This window comes from Anabrus simplex, chromosome 1 (assembly GCF_040414725.1).
Source record: "Anabrus simplex isolate iqAnaSimp1 chromosome 1, ASM4041472v1, whole genome shotgun sequence".
Taxonomy (NCBI): Eukaryota; Metazoa; Arthropoda; class Insecta; order Orthoptera; family Tettigoniidae; genus Anabrus; species Anabrus simplex.
The window spans coordinates 1,047,666,540-1,047,687,550 of NC_090265.1; the positions used below are offsets into that span (position 1 = coordinate 1,047,666,540).

The 21,011-nt window shown below is 38.2% G+C and overlaps 1 protein-coding gene across 7 annotated transcripts in view; it reads right to left on the minus strand.

Annotated features, from left to right (window-relative positions):
- Positions 1-21,011, minus strand: part of LOC136857940 (macro domain-containing protein PG1779) — a 207,761-nt gene that overhangs the window by 34,129 nt on the left and 152,621 nt on the right. For all 7 annotated transcript variants that reach the window (XM_067137056.2, XM_067137059.2, XM_067137055.2 and 4 more), the window contains one exon: positions 4,608-4,711. In XM_067137056.2, the coding sequence (XP_066993157.2) occupies positions 4,608-4,711 (104 nt within the window). The remainder of the gene's footprint in view (positions 1-4,607; positions 4,712-21,011) is intronic.

A 21,011-nucleotide genomic window follows, 5' to 3' on the forward strand; every position in this document is an offset into this window, starting at 1 on the left:
GATGGGAAAGGAAAGGTCTAGGAATGGGAAGGAAGCGGCTGTGGCCTTAATTAAGGTACAGCCCCAGCATTTGCCTGATGTGAAAATGGGAAACCACGGAAAACCACCTTCAGGGCTGCCGACAGTGGGGTTCGAACCCACTATCTCCCGGATGCGAGCTCACAGCTTCACGATCCTAACCGCACGGCCAACTCGCCCGGTCATCTTAAATTAGAAGCCATAACCTAATTATTTGGTAGAATTGGACAAACCAAGTATTCTTCAACCCCAAACAGCTGTGACTGTAGAGGTTATAGTATTCTTAAATTGTAATTTTCCAACTTTGGTCTGCATATTCTGTAGGTAGTTACAATTTTTATACTTATTATAGTCGGTTCTAAGTTCTAAATTTTGTGCTGATGGTAAAAATGGACGAACATTAAGTTTATGTGGGCTGTTCCAACACAAGCCTGTATAAAGCCTAGGATTTATTTGCTTTACAACATTTACTTAGTAGAATTATTATTTTCTTTCTTCCCCAAGATTACAGTTTACAAAACAGGTAACTCCCCCGTCACCTGGCTAAGGCTTTGGCATGGACCAAATCAACAAGAAATTACTCCATAACCTCTAATAGTGGAAAATTACAGTAGCTTAACTGTTAAGGTGAATCAGTGTGTCAACGGTAACATTTCTCTGACAAACTCGCTTTACATATACAGTTGCACTTCACATTTTCACCCCCTTGTTCAAGACAACATTAACTTTGTGCGGTTTTGAATCCATGTGGGATGATTGTAAACACAACGCTACAACACCAGTTTCATCTTCGGTTTCAAACTTTTTACCTACACATATCAAGTAATTAGAATATTTCTTCCCCTTCCACCAATGGACGCGTGAAATCTCCGACAACTCTCAACAGTTGCGTATACGACACCAAAGACATTTTGAATACTTAATAAATCCTACAGACGCACACCCGATCACTGTGATGCTTACTTCCCGTCACTATCTCGCCGCCATATTGGAAACAGCTGACCGTAAGCTCCTCCCCCGTTTCGGACGTCAATAGAATGTACAACATGAAAATATAAATTAAAATAATAATAATAATAATTATAAAAAACAATAATAAAAATTAAAATGAGAAATTGTAGCACAAACCTGTAACTAGCAAATACATCTCTCTCTCTCTCTCTCTCTCTCTCTCTCTCTCTCTATATATATATATATATATATATATATATTTTAAAACCCTCATTCATTCGCATTTCACTCATTATACAAGTCAGCTGGAAGCACTTGGCAAATGATTTAAGCAGGGAGAATGTTCAACAGCCTAGCGTCAGTGACTATGAAGGAGCAGCTGTAAGTAGCGACCAACTGAGTAATAGTTAAGAGATGAGCCATACTGCGTATTGTGGTTATGAAAGGAGGGGAGGTAATTAAATTTTGAAGGAAGGTCATTTGGTATACCTGCATTAAAACTCCACGCAGAAGGGACATGGGGAGAATGTGACATTCATGCAAAAGAAGCCAAGACAAACCCCCTATAATGTGAAATGTAAGAATTATATCTCAGTTTAAATAAAAATCTAACACTTTAAACTCAATTTAATAAAGGTTTTTTTTTTATTAACCATCTAATCAATACAATATTTGTAACTAAGATTAGGACTGGTTTTGACTGATAAGAACAGTCATCTCCAGCTATTCTTCGTAAATAATCTAAGATAGAACATAGCGTCTAAAAATTGAATGTCCATTAAAAGTCAACTAAGGCCATAATCTTAAAAACTATGATAATAAATTGGTCAAAAGAAACATATATATACACAATTAAGATCATTCAGTGTAGTCCATATATAGGTATTTGGTCTTGATGAACAATTGTTTGTGTGAAAATGACACTACTTTATTGTCTATTGAATACATGTAAGAATATAATGTAAATATGCATATATACATATTTTTTTAAAAATGAGGATATTATACATATAATCCTCTGAAAGCTATACTGCTGCATTAAAATTGAAGAGAGTCTTGATGTTGAGTAAATGAAGTTTCACTTTATAATCAACTAATGAGAAAATAAAATGGTTCAATCCTCTCAAAAATGATATTGCCATATTACACTGAGAGATATCCTGATGTTAAAAATTTAAGTAGAAGAGGGGAAGGAGGGAGGAACAGCACTTATCTTAATGAAGTTCTCACTTCTCTCCAGTCTAACATAAAATGCAAGACGGTGTAATACTATGTCTTTGGCATGAGTCCAGCTGGCTAGTCAGTTAACTTCACATTACATCGTGCTCTCATTAGGTCAATGACACCCTAAATTGTACTTTTAGGTTTTATTATTATTATTATTATTATTATTATTATTATTATTATTGTTATGATTCTTCTTCTTCTTCTTCTTCTTGTTTTATGACCGCATAGGATCACTTTAGTCAGTCCACCATTCAGATCTCTCTGAAGGGATTGTTCAGGCTTTGTGGTCCTCCCAGTACTACTTCTTTAGATGCTCCGATTTTTGTGCCCTTTCTTTGGTTGAAAATGTGCATGTTGTTGGTTTGTTTTGTGTAAGGGTAAAGCAGAGGTTTGTATTCTTGACTTTTGTATTCAATTTGATCTTATTTGAGGTATCTTCTGTTGTAATGATTATTATTATTATATTTTTTATTATGCAGGGATCCTAATTTCACCAGAAGTACGTCTTTATTCCTGCTGTCGAAGGCTATAGTCAGATCTAATAGTATTGAAGGTGTTAGATGACCATTATCCATAGCACATTCAGTATCATTAATTACTTTCACTTGAACTGTTGTAGTACTGTGGTTAGGGCAAAATCCTGACTGATATTTATAGATGAAACTGTTTTGATATACGTACATCATAATCTACTTGTGAACTAATTTTTCAAGAATTAGTGACACAAAAGGTAATATGCTTGCAGGATGTAAATCTGCAGGTAAAGTAGAATTTGGGGGTGGGGGGTGATATTAGATGAATAATAGCTTACTTCCACTGTGAAGGAAAAATGCCAGTCATAAGGGATGTACAACCTGTGACAATAAAGTTCGGTGAACAAAGTCAGAACGGTCGATCCGGTAACACTGGCAACACACAATGCTGCACCTGCGTAGCAGTAGGTTTTGATCACCTGCTCCCAACATCGCTCAGTTGAGCATTGTGTGTGTGCCGTGTAAGACCTGTTTGACACAGTGCGTGTTTAGTGCTTTTGTTCTGAACTGCGAACAGGAACATGAATGACCAAAAGATCTATGTACAGTTTTGTTTTAAGCTTGGCAAGACACCAAAAAGAACGCATGCGATGCTGGTATGTGTTTATAAAGACCAAGCACTGTCCTTGAAGTGTGTGTATGAGTGGTTCGCCCGTTTCTGAGGAGGCCAGGAAAGTGTTTCTGACAACCCCCGTAGCGGAACACCGGCGACCGCCGTCAGTGATGAAAACGTTGAGAAGGTGAGGACATTAATCATGAACGATCAGTGATTAATTGTGCACATGGTAGTGGATGAACTGCAGATCAACCGTGAATCAGTGAGACAAATCGTTACCCAGAAGTCAGGAAAGAGGAAAATGTGTTCTCGTCTTCTGCCCTTGACTGATGATCAGAAGCAGGCATGTTTAGAGGCTTCACAGGATTTTGTCGAAACGACAGATGCGACACCAAATTTCTTGAATTGTATTGTCACTGAGGATGAAACCTGGTGTCTCAGGTACGACCCTGAAACGAAACGGCAAAGCATGGAATGGGGTTCTCCAGGATTCCCTCGTCGGAAAAAGGTCAGAGCCGAAAAGTCACGCATCAAAACGATGCTCATCACCTGTTTCGATAGTCAAGGCATTATCCACAAGGAATTTCTACCTGAGGGACGGCGTTGAATGCTGCATGGTACATTGAAAAGTTGACCCATTTCATGAAACTTACACGCAGGGTACGACCCCAGTACGCACAAGGTTCAGGTTTTTTTTTTGTCTATGACAACGCTCGCCCATACACACCCAATATCGTGAAACAGTTCATGGCAAACAAGGGGGTGGTGCAACTTGAACATGTGCTATACTCGTCAGATCTCAATCCTCCAGACTTCTTCCTATTCCCACGACTTAAACTCACTTTGAAAGGAAAGATATTTGATGATATTCCTGACATACAATGAAACGTGACGAGGCTTTTAAACATCATCCCAAAGGAAGCCTTCTTGCAAAGTTTCCAGGACATGTATCGCCGATCTCAGCGGTGCATAGTTATGGGAGGGGACTATTTCGAAGGACAGTAAGGTCACTGTCATGCATTGTTCATCTATGTTGATAGTACAGGACTATTCACAGAATTTTATTATCACAGGTTGTATTTATTATGCGAGTTAAGGTAGGAAGGGTAATATCTAGTATGTTGTTCAACATTTAAAAACTAATATCATCTTGAGTTTTCCCCTAAATTTAAGATAATTTTTTATTTCACTCATATTATTATTCCCTGTTAGTATATATTTGGAAGTTCTTATGTACTAATAGGATATATGTCAACTCCAGAGAAATAACATAAAATAAGACGTAGGATTCAACACGGTTTACAAGAACACAAGGTACTTACCACAGAACGCAATTTGTTTTCCAACATTAACTGTAAGCAGGTCTTGTAGCAAGATTCCAACAGATCAGGTTTCTGTCCTCTAGGTCCGACAGTATGAATCACATCTGAGAATATTACAAAACTAGAATTAGGTTTGTATTTTGTTGCCTATCATAATCTACATTTCTCTTAAAGTAACCAACAGATAGTGAAATGCATGTAATAAATTTCACTTCTGCAGAACACTGTTTTTCTGTCCAAGAAAATATTCTACAAGGCAGTTTGCATACTAGAATAAAATAATTATGTTCACGTAAAAAAAACTATATTTACAATTAGAAATGCGGCAAGTGTTGAAATATTGGTTTTGTATTGAACACAATTGAGTATGAGTAGTAGTTAAAGGTAATACTTCAAATCTTAAAAAAAAAAAAACACACACATACAGAAGGGGTCTCTGGACTGTCCAGCAGCGTTTTTACTCTTGGAGACCTAAGCAGGTGTACGGGAGGCTCGCGCGTACTTCTTGACATTGTAAGAAGTGTGCACATGTTTGACCTAGCATCAGTAGCCAGTCTGAATCCCAGCTGTTAACATGGCGAGACAGTTATCATTGCAACACCATTCTTTCGTATGTAAAAGTTATTTTAAGTATGAGTCGGCTCGATGGGTGCATGATGCATTTGTTCAGCAATTTCCTGGTGAAGTGTCACCTTCACGAGCACAGATTCACGTAATTGTAAATAAATTTGGAACTACTGGCTCAGTGCTCAATAAAACACACGCGTGCACACGAACAGTTTTAACAAAGCAAAAGCTAGATGACCTTGGTGTGAATCTTGAATGGTCCAAGAATAAATCACTCACAAAATCACCACAACAGAGCTAGAAAGCTGTTACACATCAAACCGCACAGGTTTACATGGGCCCATTGTTTAAAACCTGCTGATCCAGCCACAAGAGTGAGATATTGTGAGTGGTATCTTGCATCATTGGAATGATCGTTTATTCGACCCACAGCCTGTGTTCTTTTCGGATGAGTCTTGGTTTCATCTTAATAGTCGCGTAAACAGTCATAACTCTCACTATTGGTGTGCAGAAAATCCTAATGGTGATGACACTTCCATCATCTTATACAAGGTAAGATTTCATATAAAACTGTATACAAGCTTAAAGCAGGGTGGCTGTGCGCAATGTAAGTTGGGCTGAGGCAGCTGCTATAGCACAGAGTACAAACACAGTGTGCTTGGTCTGGGTTTATAAGAGAGACCTTATATATACACTGGGTGGTCCACCAGCCCCTTGCGATCCAGTTTTATGCATCCCTTCATATTTACTACAATTCTGAAAGACATCGGTCCCTCTCCCTACACCGGGGTAATATAATGAGATGTGTGTTTATGGGCTAGAAGACAGCAGGAATTGTGAGGGCCACAATTAATTACGGGTACCTCGAATGAACCCGTAAAACGAGTACAGATACGCAGAACATATACTTTAAAAAAATAAGGTGGACACAGAGACCGGGAACTCAGTACTGTATAGGCTGGGAAGTGGACGTTGTACGTCAAGTGTCGCAGCAGCTCACATGGGAAGCGGGCAGGGAGATATGTGATAGTGGACAGTGCTCGAGGTAGGAGGTTCGAATCCCACATAAGGATTCAAAATTAACAGCCAGTTGCCTAGGATGTGGTAAGGTTGCATACATGATAGCTTCCAAGGACTGATTTGTTTACTTGATCCTGTAAAAGACCGTATGTGATCATTGAGTGTGATGCCTTTGGCGGCGGTGGTGATTTTTATTTTAAGAGGAAGTATGACTAGGTAATCATTCTCTCTGAATGTATGAAATGAAAACAAAAAAATTAAGTCAAAAAAATATTCTATGGAGAATTGGAAAGTGAATTAAATAATAAAACAAACATTATTTCATTAAGCCAAAAAACCAGATAAAAAGAACACTTGAAACTTATATGTCATTGATTAAGCCACTCTCACACATAAAACAATTGATGAGATCAGCAACTATTCGAGTCATTGGCTAGTGTAAGTCTGAGTATCTCCTGCAGGCCGAGGTTCCATCTTAGGCCAGAGAGGTTGACACACACTGTGAGGATGTGGGCCACGGTGAAGACTGCTCTGCAAGAACACACTGTGGGGAAGGGGGTTTGTGTGTGTCATCCCTCTTCAAGAGGTAAGAGCGTGTACATCTTGCATGACCTATCCTCAGCCTACACAAAACTAAGGCTCCTCTCTGTGAAGGCCAGAAAGAGGACCGCCATACAGTAGTTGTCTTCTTATTTGCTCTCAGCTTGCTGGGGGTTCGGATAGCTAGCCACTCAAATTTCCAGGATGCCAAGATGGTTCGACACAGCTGAGAACAAATACTCCTAGCTGGTACATTTAGAACGAAACATGTCATTCTTTGTATAATAGTGTGTATTTTTACAAGAATGTTTATAGTGTTATAATTTATATTGCAATTGCAGCATGTTTGACAGACTGAAAAGTCTTTTGTTACATTTAACTAAGTCGACACTGTACCCTTGAAAATTGGTAATTAGGCTGTATGGGAAGAATATTTTATTATCGGGGTGGAACAATGCATTAATTTATCATTCAGGAAGGAGATTTCAACTCTGCACTGTCTCCGCTCGCCAGCGGCAGAACCGGTTTTTCCCGACGAGCTGGCAGCAGTCTTGGGTTTTTTGTGTCTTGTTCTAGACCCCAGTTGTGTGACACGTGACTACAGGTTTACCAGGCCAAAAGCGATCAATACTTTGAGAATTGATACGTCATGATATTTCATCAATTGGATTGGAAGGTTAGCTCGATCGCAAAATTTCAACCAATGGGATTCAACTAACAGACACACCTACGTCTTGAAGAAATAAATACCCGTGTATCTGGGGAAATTTGCTCTCTTTATTCCTTACTTTTCTTCGCTTCGCTGACTTCAGCTGTTTTACCTGTCTAATTGCTTCATAAAATAAAATTGCCTGTATTACTGGGAGACGACCTATACGACGTTGGAAATTATAGGCATCCATTTGACGAAAGATGGCAATATTTCTGCTTCTGAGGAAATTTTAAATTGTAATATTTGATTGAAACGTCGCAGTTCAGATTTCATTAATAATCTGAGGAACATTAAAGTACGTAGAACTGTGCCATCATAAAGAATCGAGTGTGTGTTTGGAATTATTACTAAAACAAATTTATTAGTTTCAGCTTTTTACCTGAAGACGGAAGATCGCAAGCAGTCCTGAATTATTTCGAAGGATGGAACCTCAACGTTACGAAGAAATCTATAACTGCTCCAAGTCTTCATCTGCTGCAGCCATGAATAACTAAAATGTGAGGCATCATTCAGCCAAGGGGAGAGTATCACTTGAGATGAAACCTGATCCATTTTAACTGATCATCAGCCAAGTCCAGAAGCCATGTCCACTACAGATAAGATTTCAAACTATTTTTTTCTGTTCATCTGTTGTAATGATATTGTAGACGTAGTCCTTGTTTAGATATTGGCGATAATTTCTACTGGTCTTTGTAGTTAGAAATTTCATTCTTCTTTCATTGGTGTTGGTAGAATTTGATGTGTGAGAGAGTGTATTTGGGACCTGTATTTTGTCTTACTTGAGTGCGTGCTTTGTGACATGTTCTCACTGTCCCAGAATTAACATAGGAGAGTGATAAAATTATTTGACCCACGCGTTACTAATTACTAGTTTATTACATAATTTTCAAATAATTTTGGAATTATTTGGGACAGAATATCGACGTATTCTGTAAACTTAGGATTTTCCCTTGATGATATTTGTGGTTTATCATAGATTCAGATAGGATAGAATCATCTATGATTTCATTAAGCTATAGCCTACGATGATGCGACTGCGCGCGCGTAATAGTAATAATAATAATAATAATAATAATAATAATATTGACGTTGTTACGGTCTAAAAGAATATGCAAGGGTCATGAGTATAAATATTACTGTGCTTACGAGTGATTAATATGTGCTCTATTGAAGTAGATGTAGGCCTGGAATATGGTCGTGACTTGAAGGTTCACACTTTTACATTTGCTGATATTTTGGATTTTGAGACTTGTAAATGGATTTTATGATAGGATTTTATTTGTGTGTCCGTTACATGAGTCGATTAAGGAAGAGAGTATGTCTTTGAACATAACTTCTACTTGGGAAGCACATATTGGTTGATGTTTTGAGAGAATAGGAGAATAATAATATTGAAGTCGTGACTCATAGACCGCATACGCGAATGCTTATTTATCTGAGACTGTAGGCAAATTTAAGGAATTCTTAGTGATGATTTCTATTGTAAAATTCCCCTGGAACATTGTTGTGAATTCTATTTCATTGAAAAGTGATAATCCTGATACCATCACAAGTCAAATGATCGTAATGGTAGTCCTTATACGACACCGTCATCGGGAAATTATCTCAAATTTCAAATAATTAAAAAAATAAAAATCAAGGGCTAGGTTTCGTTAAATTTATTTGATAATATTGCCGTGGACCTAAGCTTGAGTGTGAGATGGATGAATGGATGATATTTTGTAAATATGATTTTTCATGGTGATATTTTGTCATGATATGTGTACGCAATACGCGTAAATTTCTTCGATTTTGTTTTAATGTTTTGCAGTGAGCCTATTTGGTTCAGTTATAAATCTTTAAGCGATTTTATGGTGAAATAAGATAGATTAGGATCTTGTGCTTCGAGGAAAATGTTTAAGCAAGGATCATGTCAATGAACTAAGCTCACAAAGTGTAAAAAGAGTAACCTAATACATCGTAAAATTTAAGCATTTTATTATGAGTTGTGCACAACATTGAGTCGATTTATACAAGGTTAAAAATATAATATGTTGGATGAAGGATTTCAAACTAATTTAATTAAGTAATTTAAAGTATAAATAACTTATCAGAATATTTAATTAAAAGAAATAATTATTTGATTTTTGCTGTGAGGTGAAAGTTTCATCGATTTATGAGTAAATAGCAAAAATATTGTCAATTCAATTAATGATTTTTAAAAAAATCAGGTTTTGAGATATTAAGATAGGATTTTCTCAAATAAGGAGATAATTAATTTTCTAATGCGATTTAGTAAAATTCAGTTTCATATCTTTGCAGACTGTAATTTGGTGAAGAATTTCGGATGGATTCCAGCAGGGAAGAATTAATTATTTTATTCCAAGATTTTAAAATAATAGATGGTTTTTGGAAAGTGCTATTAATTTTTTTAATAAATGTTAAAACCCATTTTTAGTGTTTTTTCATTGTCGTTAGTCCTTAGATTATCCCTGTCCTCAAAACTTTTGCGTTGCCGTTTAGCGAACGTTCCGCACCTTGGGACTCTCGCTCAATGACTGAGCTACCCGGTAAAACTGAAAAGTATGGCTTCATTCTTAACATACCAATGACAAGTTTATGCAACGTAAACAAAACTGTACATATATAAGCATGTTTTAAGTGATTTGATAGAATCTGAGGATGTTCTTGTAGAATGAAACATGTCATTCTTTGTATAATAGTGTATATTTTTACAGGAATGTTTGTTGTTGTTGTTGTTGTTTGAGTCATCAGTCCATAGACTGGTTTGATGCAGCTCTCCATGCCACCCTATCCTGTGCTAACCTTTTCATTTCTACGTAACTATTGCATCCTACATCTGCTCTAATCTGTTTGTCATATTCATACCTTGGTCTACCCCTACCGTTCTTGCCACCTACACTTCCTTCAAAAACCAACTGAACAAGTCCTGGGTGTCTTAAGATGTGTCCTATCATTCTATCTCTTCTTCTCGTCAAATTTAGCCAAATCGATCTCCTCTCACCAATTCGATTCAGTATCTCTTCATTCGTGATTCGATCTATCCATCTCACCTTCAGCATTCTTCTATAACACCACATTTCAAAAGCTTCTATTCTCTTTCTTTCTGAGCTAGTTATCGTCCATGTTTCACTTCCATACAATGCCACGCTCCACACAAAAGTCTTCAAAAACATCTTTCTAATTCCGATATCAATGTTTGAAGTGAGCAAATTTCTTTTCTTAAGAAAGCTCTTCCTTGCTTGTGCTAGTCTGCATTTTATGTCCTCCTTACTTCTGCCATCGTTGGTTATTTTACTACCCAAGTAACAATATTCATCTACTTCCTTTAAGACTTCGTTTCCTAATCTAATATTTCCTATATCACCTACCTTCGTTCGACTGCACTCCATTACTTTTGTTTTGGACTTATTTATTTTCATCTTGTACTCCTTACCTAAGACTTCATCCATACCATTCAGCAACTTCTCGAGATCTTCTGCAGTCTCAGATAAAATAACAATATCATCGGCAAATCTCAAGGTTTTGATTTCCTCTCCTTGGACTGTGATTCCCTTTCCAAATTTCTCTTTGATTTCCTTTACTGCCTGTTCTATGTAAACATTGAAAAGGAGAGGGGACAAACTGCAGCCTTGCCTCACTCCTTTCTGGATTGCTGCTTCTTTTTCAAAGCCCTCGATTCTTATCACTGCAGACTGATTTTTATACAGGTTGTAGATAATTCTTCGTTCTCGGTATCTGATCCCTATCATCTTCAGAATCATAAATAGCCTGGTCCAATCAACATTATCGAATGCCTTTTCTAGATCTACGAATGCCATGTACGTGGGCTTGTCCTTCTTGATTCGATCCTCTAAGATCAGACGTAAAGTCAGGATTGCTTCACGTGTTCCTACATTTCTTCTGAAGCCAAATTGATCTTCCCCCAACTCAGCTTCAACTTGTTTTTCCATTCTTCTGTAAATAATACGTGTTAAAATTTTGCAGGCATGAGATACTAAACTAATAGTGCGGTAGTTTTCACAGCTGTCAGCACCGGCTTTCTTGGGAATAGGTATAACAACATTCTGCCGAAAATCGGATGGGACTTCTCCTGTCTCATACATCTTGCACACTAAATGAAATAACCTTACCATGCTGGTTTCTCCTAAGGCAGTCAGTAATTCAGAGGGAATATCATCAATTCCAGGTGCCTTGTTCCTATTTAGGTCACTCACAGCTCTGTCAAACTCTGACCTCAAAATTGGGTCTCCCATTTCATCAGCATCAACAGCCTCTTCATGTTCCAGAACGAAATTATCTACATCGTTACCTTGATACAACTGTTGGATATGCTCCTGCCATCTTTCTGCCTTGTCTTCTTTCCCTAGAAGTGGCTTTCCATCTGAGCTCTTAATATTCATGCACCTAGATTTCCTTTCTCCAAAGGTTTCCTTGATTTTCCTGTATGCAGCATCTACCTTTCCCAGGACCATACAGCCTTCGACATCCTTGCACTTCTCCTTCAGCCATTCTTCCTTAGCTACCTTGCACTTTCTATCCACTTGATTCTTTAATCGCCTGTATTCTTTTCTGCCCTCTTCATTTCTAGCATTTTTGTATTTTCGTCGTTCATCAATCAGGTCTAGTATCTCCTGAGTTATCCACTGATTCTTAGTTGATCTTTTCTTCCTTCCTAACATTTCTTCAGCAGCCCTACTGACTTCATTTTTCATGACTCTCCACTCTTCCTCTACTGTGTTTCTTTCAGCCTTTTCATTTAGTCCTTGTGCAACATGTTCCTTGAAACGATCCATCACACTCTTTTCTTTCAACTTGTCTAGATCCCATCTTTTTGCATTCTTTCCTTTCTTCAATTTCTTCAACTTCAGATGGCATTTCATGACCAACAAGTTGTGGTCAGAGTCCACGTCTGCTCCTGGGAAAGTTTTGCAATCCAACACCTGGTTTCTGAATCTCTGCCTAATCATAATGAAGTCTATTTGATACCTTCCAGTGTCTCCAGGTCTCGTCCACGTATACAGCCGTCGTTTGTGGTGTTTGAACCAAGTATTGGCGAGGACTAAATTATGGTCAGTGCAGAATTCAACCAGCCGACTTCCTCTTTCGTTCCTTTGTCCCAATCCAAATTCTCCTACTGTGCTACCTTCTCTTCCTTGGCCTACCACTGCGTTCCAGTCTCCCATCACAATTAGATTCTCGTCACCTTTGACATATTGTATTAAATCTTCTATCTCCTCATATATTCTTTCAATTTCTTCATCATCCGCTGAACTAGTAGGCATATAGACCTGCACTATTGTGGTGGGCATTGGTTTGGTGTCTATCTTGGCGACAATAATTCTTTCACTATGCTGGTCGTAGTAGCTTATCCGCTGCCCTATTTTCTTATTCATTATTAAACCAACTCCTGCATTTCCCCTGTTTGATTTCGTGTTGATAATTCGGCAGTCGCCTGACCAAAAATCCTGTTCTTCCTGCCAACGTACTTCACTTATACCAACTACATCTAACTTTAGCCTATCCATCTCCCTTTTCAGATTCTCTAACCTACCACAACGATTCAAACTCCTAACATTCCACGCTCCGACTCGCAGAATGTCAGTATCCATCTTCCTGATGATCGCCCCCTCTCGTGTAGTCCCCACCCGGAGATCCGAATGGGGGACTAGTTTACCTCCGGAATATTTTACCCGGGAGGAAGCCATCATCAGTACATCTTTCATACAGAGAGAGCTGCATGTCCTCGGGAGGTGGTTACGGCTGTAGTTTCCCGTTGCTTTCAGCCGTGTAGCAGTATCAACACAGCTAAGCCATGCTGAGTATTATTACAAGGCCGTATCAGTCAATCATCTAGACTGCCGCCCTTGCAACAACCGAAAGGCTGCTACCCCCCTTTCGATGAACCATTCGTTAGTCTGGTCTCTCAACAGATACCCATCCGATATGGTTGCACCTGCGGCTCGGCTATCTGCATCATTGGGACACGCAAGCCTCCCCACCGCGGCAAGGTCACATGGTTCCCAGAGGAGGACAGGAATGTTTATAGTGTTATAATTTATATTGTAATTGCAGTGTGTTTGACAGACTGAAAAGTTTTTGTTACATTTTACAGAACTAGGTGATAAAAGTACTGCTGCTTTTGCTGCTTCATCTGCAAGTTCGTTTCCTACAATCCCAACATGGCTTGTGACCAAGCAAAAGTGATTCTGGTGCCAGCGTCACACAACCTGGCTTGTAATCTTCTGACTGTTCTTCTTCCTAAACCAGGTGTTTCCAACAATCATTTGGTTCCTCATGCAAGAATCCACCAACAACTCGCCTTCTGGATTTACATTTCCATATCCAAAGGGCCCTACAACATCTTCCTTTCTTTGTCTTTCCATTCCAACTTGTGCATTTAGATCTCCCATCAACAGCACTTTCATATCTTCCATCTGTCTTTCCACTTCCTCTAAAAAGCCCTCTAGATGTTCATCTATGCAACCAGTTTGTGGGGCATACAACTGGAACAGATCTTTCGTGCAATTTTCAAACTGGAGTCTCATCACCATCATCCTATTGCTGACGCATATTGTATATTCTACATATTATTGGATTTTATTTCTAAGTATGATAGCTACTCCATTTTTTGCTTCAGGTCCTCCACTGTAATACAGCCTGCATTTCTTTCAGAGGAATCTCTTCCGTACCCCTCTTCTTGGTCTCATACAGTCCAAGTATGGCTATATCTTTTCCTTTCATGAAGTCAACCAGTTCTTCTGTCTTTCCTGTCAGTGTCAGGACATTTACTATTGCATCTTGATGTATTTATATATAAGAAAACATAAAGGTCCAAAAATTCTGCCTTGAGGAATGCCTCTCTTAATTATTACAGGGCCAGACAAAGCTTCGCCTACTCGAATTCTCTGAGATCTATTTTCTAGAAATATAGCAACCGATTCAGTCACACTTTTGTCTAGTCCATTTGCACTCATTTTTGCCAGTAGTCTCCTATGATCCATCCTATCAAATGCTTTAGACAGGTCAATCGCTATACAGTCCATTAGACCTCCTGAATCCAAGATATAGCAGATATCTTGCTGGAATCCTACAAGTTGAGCTTTCCTAAACCCAAACTGCCTTCTATCAAACCAGTTATTAATTTTGCAAACATGTCTAATATAATCAGAAAGAATGCCTTCCCAAAGAGTACATGCAACGTATGTCAAACTTACTTGCTTGCAATTTTCAGCTTTATGTCTATACACAGAGGCTACTATAACAACTCTCCATTCATTTGGTATAGCTCCTTCATGCAAACAATAATAAAATACACTAGAGTCCCGTTAATCCGAACCCTGTTAATCTGAAAGTCTGGTTAATCCGAACTGAAATATTCAATTTTAAAAAAGTCTCCTTACTGAAATGAAAGAACATATTATAGAATGAAGATTTACTTGCATTTTACTAGTAATATTTTACTAGAATAACTTAATGTAAACATAATTACACATCATAAACCACCAATCACTGGTCGTTTATCTCTACAAAGTCTGTTAGTTTCTTTTGCCGTAGTGATTGGAACCTATTCGAAGATGCAGTGTTAAACCAGTGTCTCATAAACATCACATCAGTGTGCGTAACAGCGGAGTGTTGTTCAACGTAACATACGGCGAATTCTAAGGCGGCCGCGGCATCTGAATGTGACACTAGTTGTTCATTGTGGTCTTCTTCGTCGTCACTCTGTTCCTCATCAACTCCAGATTCTTTCTCCACCATAGCTACAATTTCTTGGTCTGTTTGTAATTGATGACAGCCATCTTCCACCCACTCGCTAATGACATTTTCACTGTCGTTTTCTCCTCTACGGGTTCTTAACTACCCTACTGTAATTTTATACAGTATTTTATTAATATAACTGCTAAACAATGGACATTTCAAATTACAGTATGAACTGTACAGTATTGTAGAAACTATTTTCCTTAGACGGTTGAGGCGCTAGCCTTCTAACCCCAACTTGTCAGGTTCGATCCTGGTTCAGTCCAGTGGTATTTGAAGGTGCTCAAATACGTCAGCCTCATGTAAGTAGATTTACTGGCACGTAAAAGAACTCCTGCGGGAGAAAATCCCGGCACCTAGGTGTCTCCGGAAACCGTAAAAGTAGTTAGCGGAATGTAAAAACAATAACATTATTATTAGAAAATATTTTCCGGTTAATCCAAATATGTCGTAATCCAAACAGACTCCAGTCCCAATTAGTTCGGATTAACAAGACTCTACTGTAAGTACTTCAGATATGGTACTATATCCCAACCCATTGTCTTTAGTATATCTCGAAAAATCTCCTCAATTCCAGCCGCTTTTCTAGTTTTCAACTTTTGTATCTTATTGTAAATGTTATTGTTATTATAGGTAAATTTTAATACTTGTTTTGCATTAGTCACCTCCTCTATCTGGACATTATCCTTGTAACCAACTATCTTCACATACTGCTGACTGAATACTTCTGCCTTTTGAAGATCTCGCATTCATTGTTCATTGATGATTCCTGGAATGTCCTCCTTTGAACCTGTTTCTGCCTTAAAGTACAGTAGCAGCCGGCAGAGTAAGGTTTTCTGGATGGTGTCCTCCCTAGAGAACGAAAATAGTTTTTTATTTTCTCTCCGTATTTGCAGTCAAAAATTGGACTTGAATAACGCTAAGAAAATCACATTTCATCGTAAAAATGAAAATTTTCATTGATAAGGAAGATTGCAGAGATGACAACTTTCAAGAAAGGCAATCATAATGCAGCTGCTAAGGCACCGTGGGAGGGGGGGCTGCGGCGGCGGTCGTAGATTTTTTTTTTCGAGATATTACCAACTTACATATCATTGAAAGCTTGTAGTTCCTGTTTGGTAAACGTACACTGGTGACATGTTTTTTCTTTTTATATCATGTGCATTCTCTGCACTAACAGAGCACTTAACAGTTCGGACTTCATATTAGCGCGGAATTCCGCCTTGTTCTTCCTCATCATGTGCATCTGAAAAATCGCTGCTACACATATTACAAAACACGTGTGAATGAGATTTTGAGGAACGCAGTAAACAGGGCCGTTCTTTCGAGTATTCCTCCCCAAATTTTTGAACTATTTTTGGTTTATTACTAGCGTCACTAGTCACGGTAATGTAATCACATGTATTTTTCTGCACAAGAAATCACTTCATTATTTCAAACCTTTCGCATTTTGTAAGACACGATTACCACATATCCTAGAAGAGCAATATATGTAAATTTGGCAATTACATTCGCAATAAATACTTCTTCAACAATTACCCACACAGTATTCACAATTAAACGGTGTTTGTCACCACTTTGCCGCCAAAACAAAGACAAAATAACTCGCATACTTTCATGGAAGTCTGATGACGGGACGAACAAAGACAACAACTCCGGAAGATATACCAGTTCACAGGTGCCTATATTCCAGTACTGGAAGCACACACTGCGATCGGCGCATGAAAACTCGAAATATTCTTAATCGAGGGATAGGAAAAGGGTATAAATGATTACGGAGAAATCTGGAAATAATATTCTGTAAATTCAAGCTGTAATGGCATTCCTTGTGTATCCTTTTGAACACTTCATACACTTAGATTTAAAAATCAACAAAAAATCGTAATTTGTGGTGTGTGATTTGTAAAGGCGTAACTACGATGGGTGATTCGTAATTGTTACGATTGTATCGTAATAGTTGGCATCTCTGAGATTGTTAGGCAATATCAATATTATGTGAGTAACTTTCAGCGCGCAGTTTACTGGTAATGTTTTCAGATTGAAGGTAAGGCACGGAGTCTAGAGCTTCCGTCTGAGGATATAGCGGGATATAGTGTCGGTGAGGGGAGAGAGACATAAGGGGGAGCACGCCGGTGGACGGTTTTGGAGGGACGACGGGTGCGAGAAGAGGCTCTAAGCTCGGCGGAGTCCGTAGGAGTAAAGGCATCTTCACAAACCCCTGTACGAGCATGCGCCAGCCATGACTGCATATAATGACATTAAATAATAATTCATGACCTTGTTTGCCCTATTTTTAATTATATTTGAAGACGAAAAATACTAAAATGAATGATATGAAATGTAACATTTGAGACCAGGAATGTCGATTAAAAATTCAAAGGTGAAGTAACACAGGCCTGTGGCTTCCATCCCGCGTTTTGTGAGGGTTGGCATGAGTGAGAGTTCGTTTTCGCGTGGAAGACTTGAATGGGTGTGGTGACACTGGTCCATAGTTGTACCCTTTGCTTGTAATTTTCCTTTATGTTCGTGCTTCGTGGTGCTTATTCTGTATGCTATTAAGCTGTGAAAGTAGTGTGTGTTAATTTACCGGTGCGATTGTGATTTGGAACCGCTTGTGGTGATAGTGATATCCTCGCAATTTCTTTATTATTATTGTTATTATTATTATTATTCTGCTGTGCTGTAGAGTTGAAACTGGTGAGCTGTGCTCACAGTACTTAAATCTTAAATGTCTTTCCCTTTTTAAATTTTCATACTTATTCTAATAATGTTTACATGTAGGGTAATTAATGAATCCTGCTTCTGAAAATTAGTTCTGTGGACGCTATTTTCAAGAGCGGATGTCTTTCTTTTGATAGTAGATTAGAACTGAAAAGGCTAGGACCTCCAAAACCTGATTTAAATATTACACAGGTTCAGAATAATTGCAAAAGTAAGTCCCAAATTGTACAAGCATGCAGGCTGGTTGTGTGGATGTGAGATAATTAAACAGTTCAATGAGAACGTATAAAAAAATGTTGCATACTCAGTAAACTGATTGACTGCGTTAAGTTTTGCGGAAAATCTGAGTTCGCACTGCGAGGACACAATTAAACCAATTCATCTGATAATCCTGGAATTTTTCGTGGGTTGTTGAATGTAATGGTCGAGCTAGACTCTACTTTAAAGGGGCACATAAGCAGCTGATAAGGGCAGCCTTAAGATTTCAATTTGCTCTTCTTCTGTCAAAGTTGTCAAGAAAGAGGTGTGTGAAAAAGTACTGTGGCCGTCCCTCCGACCTAACAGTCCACCGGCCGCCACTGTTAAAGTACCTATACATACCCATCCATTTCCCACAAAAATTTGTATGACTGTCAATTATGCTTGCTATCATGTTATCCTTAGCCGACTTCTTTGCTAGATTCAATTTCCTAGTAAGTTCCTTCAATTTCTCCTTACTTCCACAGCCATTTCTAACTCTATTTCTTTCCAATCTGCATCTCCTTAGTCTCTTTATTTCTCGATTACAGTAAAACCTCGTTAATTTGAAGTCATTGGGACTAAAAAAATCGGACTTCGAATTACGTGATTTTGAAGGATAACTCACTGACAAACATAACCTCACGCAGCGAGGAAAAAAAAAAAAGAGCACAATTCAAAGGCGAGGAGAAATCTATGCTGGCTCCCATGTGCAAGTGCTTTATTCATTGGATTACTGTACTGTATGCATCTTAGATGCCTTGTACTTACACAAAAAAGTACCCAATGCCCTTAAAACATCGTGGCTAATCGAACTTTCCTATGACTCTATCCTTGTACGATTTCCTGCCATGGCATTTCTCTCGTAGACCTACTTCAGAAATGTAAACACTTGCTGCGTCACTAAGTATTCTAAGATCCATTAATGCATGCAATCACCTCGATTCACAGTTTAAACCTTTCAAATGCCATGGAAAAAACTATTTCCAAAATGTATCCAACTAGGTGCATTTACAATGTTCGAATAATGCACTTGGATAAATCACTGACAAATATAACCTCACACAATGAAAGAAAAAAAATCACACAATTCAAAGACGAGGATAAATGATGCTGGTTCCCCTTGCAAATGCATTTTTTTTTGGATTACTGTACTGTTTGCATTTTTAGATGCCTCGTACTACTACAGAAAGTGCCCAACGCCCTTAAAACATTGTGACTTATCAAACTTTCCTATGACGAGGGGATAAAGTTTCTCGCTTCCGTGTGCATTGCAACACAGTACAATGAGCCCCACCCTTGTATGATTCCCCAGTTTGCACTTTCTCCTTTAAAACCATAAGACCGTTTGAGCTCGGCATTAAAAAAAAGCAATGCAGTTTCATCGGCAATGACAATATTGTTTGGTGTCTACGAATTGATTATATGAGCCATGCATTTTCGCCAACTGTCGGCATCGCCAGTGTTCGCGGATTCTGTTTTTCTGCACACTGCCTGCTGTGTGATATTACGGCGTTCCTTAAAAGGCTGAACACAAAAGAATTCCAATTTCATTCAACTTAGCAAATATGAAGCACACTGTAGACACACCAAAGTGAGTGAAAGTGCGGAAGCTACCCCTCCACGTTCCGAAACACGCGTTCTATCATGACACGGATAAATTTTGAATTTAAATTACTCTGTAACATACTATTGTTTTAAAATGTAAAGGCAGTTTCGAATTAAAAGTCTGAATTTCGGTAATGGGGTCGACATTGTACTTCGAATGATGAATTATTCGTATTTCGAACTAAACAATTTAAATAACATGCAAAACGGTATCTCATGTCTCTGGAAACGAGAGCTGCTTCGAATTAGGTGGAATTTTGAATTAACCGATTTCGAATTATCAAGGTTCTACTGTATAAGAAGGTGGGTCTTTACCATTCCTTACCACCCTTAAAGGTACAAACCTGTTTTCACATTCCCCAGCGATTGCTTTAAAAGCATCCCATTTACATTTTTATTTACCGTTTTCCACCGATCATACTGTTTAAAAACTCCCTCATGCCTGCTTTATCAACCATATGCTACTGCCTAATAGTCCTACTTTTAAGACCTTACTTTCTATCACATTTATTTTTAACTACCACAAAAACATCTTCATGATCACTAATACCATCTATTATACTTTGGTTTCTCTATAGAGCTCATCAGATTTTACCAGCACCAAGTCCAGGATATTCTTCCTTCTAGTTGGTTCCATCACTTTCTCAATCAGCTATCCTTCCCATATGAACTGACTTGCCATTTGTTGGTCATGCTTCCTGTCGTTCACATTACCTTTCCAATTGACATTTAGTAAATTCAGATCTCCCGCTACAATCACATTCCTTTCCATATTTTTTCCCCACATAGCTGATTATCTAATCAAATAATTTCTGAATCAGCGTCAGTGTTACCCTTTCCTGGTCTGTACACTCCAAAGATAACAAGTTGCCTATTATCTTTAGAAATGAGCCTTACACCTAGAATTTCATGTTTGTCATTTTTAACTTTTTCAAAGCTTACAAATTTTTCTTTCACCAGAATGAATACCCACCCCTCCCACCATTCTTATCCTGTCTCTATGATACACACTCCAGTTCTGTGAGAAAATTTCTGCATGCATTATATCATTTCTCAGCCATGATTCAACTTCTATTACAATATCTGGTGAGCATATATATATTAAATTACTTAATTCTATTCCTTTCTTTACAATATGTCTACAGTTCAACATTAACATTTTTATATCATCTCTACTTGACTTCCAAATCCCTGTACCCTTATCACCCATATTCCTAGATTTTATTTGAGTATTCAGT